At 38.6% G+C, this 4261-nt stretch overlaps 1 protein-coding gene across 1 annotated transcript; it reads left to right on the top strand.

Annotated features, from left to right (window-relative positions):
- The first annotated feature begins 2033 nt into the window (after nucleotides 1–2033).
- Nucleotides 2034–2844, top strand: LOC120421626 (uncharacterized). The gene has a single exon (XM_039584854.2). The coding sequence runs from the start codon at nucleotides 2058–2060 to the stop codon at nucleotides 2739–2741; it is 684 nt and encodes a 227-aa protein (XP_039440788.1). The 5' UTR covers nucleotides 2034–2057; the 3' UTR covers nucleotides 2742–2844.
- The last annotated feature ends 1417 nt before the right edge of the window (nucleotides 2845–4261 follow it).

Here is a 4261-nt window from a genome sequence, read left to right as displayed (position 1 = left end):
CTTATCAATCAATTGCAAAAGATGAAAAAATACTGTACTGCTTTACTTCAATATATGAATTTTAATATAATTAATTAATAATTTAAAATTGTTTTCAGTTTATTGCAAGCCGAATGCCATTAAAATATAGAAGTTGTTTGAAAAAAGGCCCCCTGATTTTTCGAGCCAAAAAAAAAAGCTTTGCAAATATTTGCAGCGGCTCTTCATGAAAATTGTGTGTGTGATGTGTGTCATCAAAATAACATTGAGTTTTAAAATGTTTTTCAAACATTGGTTTGACATTACTTCACATGTTTTTTTCTCAAGCAAATTAAAAAAAATCCGTTACTGAAAATACGAATAATGTGAAATGTGACATTTACATTGGATTTAATTTCTGCATCTGAATATTAGTCGATTTTGATTTCGCTGAGTTTGATTTTTAACATTGAAACATTTGTCTCAGAAATATTTGGATTTTTTTCGGGAAAATGACATAGCTCTTAATAGAGAGATATTACAGGACTGTCAATTTCTGCAGATTATGAAAAAATATAAAATACATATTTTATTTTTATGATTTTTAAATGGCTATCACTTGAAATCTTTGTTTTTATCAATGATAATTAGGTACATTTTGGTTTTAAATATTTGATCCACATAAACTTCAAATAATTTTGACTGCCTATCAGAAGGAAAAGCATAAAAAATTAATCAATTCTAATGTAGCTCCTGCAAAAAAAAACATATTTTTATAATTACTTAATAAAAATGAATAGATTTTGGGTTCACAAAACATTTTTCGCTGGGTAATATGTCATGGCGTTGCCTTTTGTTGTTAGTCATCTTCGATAAACAACATGATAAAAATACATTTTAGGAGAGTTTTAGGAGAGAACTATGGTGAATAAGGCCTTCGACATACAGAACCAGTCTTTTTTTAATCTTTGTGTATCATTCTTATTTTAAATAAATAAAATACTGTTATAATAGATTATATATAAAAAGTGAAAAGTTTCGTTGAAGAAGTACAATTTAAAAAAAGCAATTACTTTAATTACTCAAAAATTACTTTAATTACCAATTAATTACTTAAAATAACTCTGATTACCATGAATTACTAAGTAATTAAAGAACTACCTAATTACCAGCTAAAAATCAAAGTAATTATTAATTACTTGCCAGTCTGAGGCTTTCCTGGAAACCCTTGGTTTCTCATTTTTCTTAAATTTTGTTTTTCTGTTTTTGAGTTTTTTATAAATGTTTTTGTATTGTATGTTTTTCCTGTTTTCTGGTTTCTTTATTATTTTTTATTTTGTATTTAGTTTTTTATGTGTTTTTGTTAATTTTTTGTTATTTTTCTGCTTTTCTGTTTTTATTTATTTCTGTTTATTTATGGTTTTGTGTCTTCTGATTCTTTAGTTTCTGTGTTTTTAGATTTTTTTATTGTAAATGATTTCAGATCTCATGTTTAATTTTAGTTTCTTACATATCATTATTTTTTTGTCTTATGTTTGAACTTGATGCCTTCAAGAAAAAGTGGTTCTACCAGCAAAACACATGTCGAACATCAAGTTCACCAAGCCTAATTTCTCCTCCACTCAAACCAGCTAATCAACCATGACTAGCACACCGACTTTGCGCCCCCGTTCTACGCTGTTCAGAACAAGTCCCACTTAATTTGCCTACTCGGTCCGTGCAAGTCCTTTCAGATCTAGGCCAACAACAGGTGCCCACCGCGGCTGCTCTCATTCTTCAGTCGTTGGAGTCGCTTCTTCAGTTGATTGGCTCAGTCCAACTGAACAAGGAAGCCGGCGCACGCGCGGATCAATCGTGTAATAATGATGGCTATAAAAAGTTTGCGCAACCGTTGGAAGGGTATCAGTATCGATTGGTTTGCTGTGTTGTCTGTTTCGTTGCTTTCCGGAATTGATTTGAGCGAGTTTGGGAGGGTGCGTCATTGAAACGGTTGGTGAAAGGGAAACCCCGAAAAAGATCGACATGTTTAAGGTATTAGCGCGATCTTGTTTTGGGGGAAATTTGATTACTCATTGTGAATTTCTTTCCAGCTTACATTGATGGTAGCAGTTTTAGTGCTGTTGAGTTCGGTGGAGGCTCAGCGTAGGAGGAACACCACGTTACCATCAACTACAACGACCTCCGAGCTGACAACGATCGCCGATGTCACCAAACCCGCCCCGGAGGCCTCAACAGCACCCTCTACCATTCTGAAGTTCGTGGACGCCCTGCGTCAAGCCCTCGAACGCAGACGTTCCGAACGTCAACAGCGCATCGAGGAACGTCGCGCCAACGCCCTGAAGGACCTCGGCAACCTCAGCGATCGTCAGCGGGAGTACGAACTGCAACGTGCGGAACGTAAACAAACCCTCGAAGAAGAGCGCGTGGCACGCCGCCGTGAAATGGACGCCCGCCGAGCCGGTCGACTGCCCTCCCGGGAGCTGGACCGCGTCAACCGGCTGCGTCAGTTGAGACTCCTAGCGGAGGCCGTCACCAACGAAGTCAGTCCGGACGAGAACGAAGTGGACGGAAGCATCAAGTCCGGCGATGTCGTTCGACGCATCGTGCTGATTGAGGAAGCCAACGGTAACGTGCGGCTCGTTGATCTTGACTCCGACGAAGGTCGCAAGCTGCTGTCGCGGGTGATGGCAGCCGAAGAGAGTAGCGGGGCTGAAGAGTTGAAGCCGGCAGATGACCAGCAGGAAGCAGCGAACAAGCTCAAGCTGAAGCTGGGACAGTTGTAAACATTAGTGCGTAAAAGAGTTTTGTAGAGCAATTATCTAGTAGTAATTTATTGAGCTGAACTTAGGAAAGGTTGTACATATACGAATAAATTATTTAAATTAGCACAGAGTTTTCGGAGGTTGGCACCGGATGACACCACTAATTCATCTCCATAAAAAAAGGTGGTCGCGATGACCTTGGCACGTTGTTATGCAAATTTGCTGACACGATTTCGAGGCGGAATTGGGCGCCGAAGATGACTCTTTGAGCTATTTAAAGCTAATTAAACACTGAGTCGTGAGCCAGCAGTAAACGATGTTATGAGTTCATGAACTGACATACTGTTTGTTTGATTTTATTTTGCTTGTTCATTTGCTTTATAAGTTGTACCAATCAACTGTTCAAATAATTACAATAAATAGCGATCAATTCTAGAGTAACGTTTCATGGAAAACTAATGGCACTTTGCACTTTAGAAAAAAATCTGTAGCATTCACTTCAGCAATTTGCAATACGGACAAAATAATTATGAACAATTTACATTTTTTTTCTTTGGTAAATGAAAAAATACTTACAAATAAAAAATGCTAAAAATATCGTTGTTTGAAGTCCCAGATAGTTGCTTTCCTTAAAATTTTCATTTCTTTTCTGTTTTTGAAAATTAATTTCATGTCATACATCGTTTATGATATTAAGCTATTTATCAAATTTTCTTGTGATGTATCCATTTTATTATAAAATAATTATTTCAAAATTGGCTTGGAAATGAGTAATGATACCAGTATAACCGAAAACAGCCATAAATGACAAAATCGCGATTCGCTAAATTTTCACAAATCAACTCTTCATTGTATTTTTTATTTGGATGAATCTTTGTTCATCGTTTCTTTACGTATAAATAATCCATTTTGCATTATTGGTTTCTTCATACCGGAACCCGTGATGTTGGGGTAAGCGTGTTGCCTCTCACACAGTCGGCCTGGGTTCGATCCCAGAAGGTCCCGGTGGCATTTTTTGAGACGAGATTTGTTTGATCACGCCTTCCGTCGGACGGGAAGTAAATGTTTGCCCCGGACTACCCTAAAAAAAAGTTAGGTCGTTAGCTCAGTCCAGGTGTAGGAGTCGTCTCCCTGGGGCGTCATCCATAAAGTACGTACGCTCTTAGGGGAGGAGGAGGGAGGAAATGTACACAATTAAATTAAATTATTTAGAAGCATCACATTATAAATTATGATATAGTCATTTTTTTTTATTCAGCTGGAACTTCAATATTTTGGGGGAGGTCGTTGCAGCCACGTAACGGTTGTAGGCTGTTGTTGTTGCCGGAACGCTTGAGCTGCTGGGCTGGGAACCGCGGTCGGATGTCGAGCGAGCGTTGCTGGACTTCCGCGCGGGCAGGCGTCTTCCCTCGTTGACGAATCGGCAAGCCCCGGAGTCCACCGATTTGGGCTCGCCGAGAGGGGAACCTCCTTGACGATAATGGCGCGTTCCGCGCCAGAGGTCGTTGGTCTTTGACGTTGAGATGCAGGCAAAGGCTCCT

This window comes from Culex pipiens, chromosome 3 (genome assembly GCF_016801865.2).
Source record: "Culex pipiens pallens isolate TS chromosome 3, TS_CPP_V2, whole genome shotgun sequence".
Lineage (NCBI taxonomy): Eukaryota > Metazoa > Arthropoda > Insecta > Diptera > Culicidae > Culex > Culex pipiens.
This window is presented reverse-complemented; position numbering and strand designations above follow the sequence as displayed.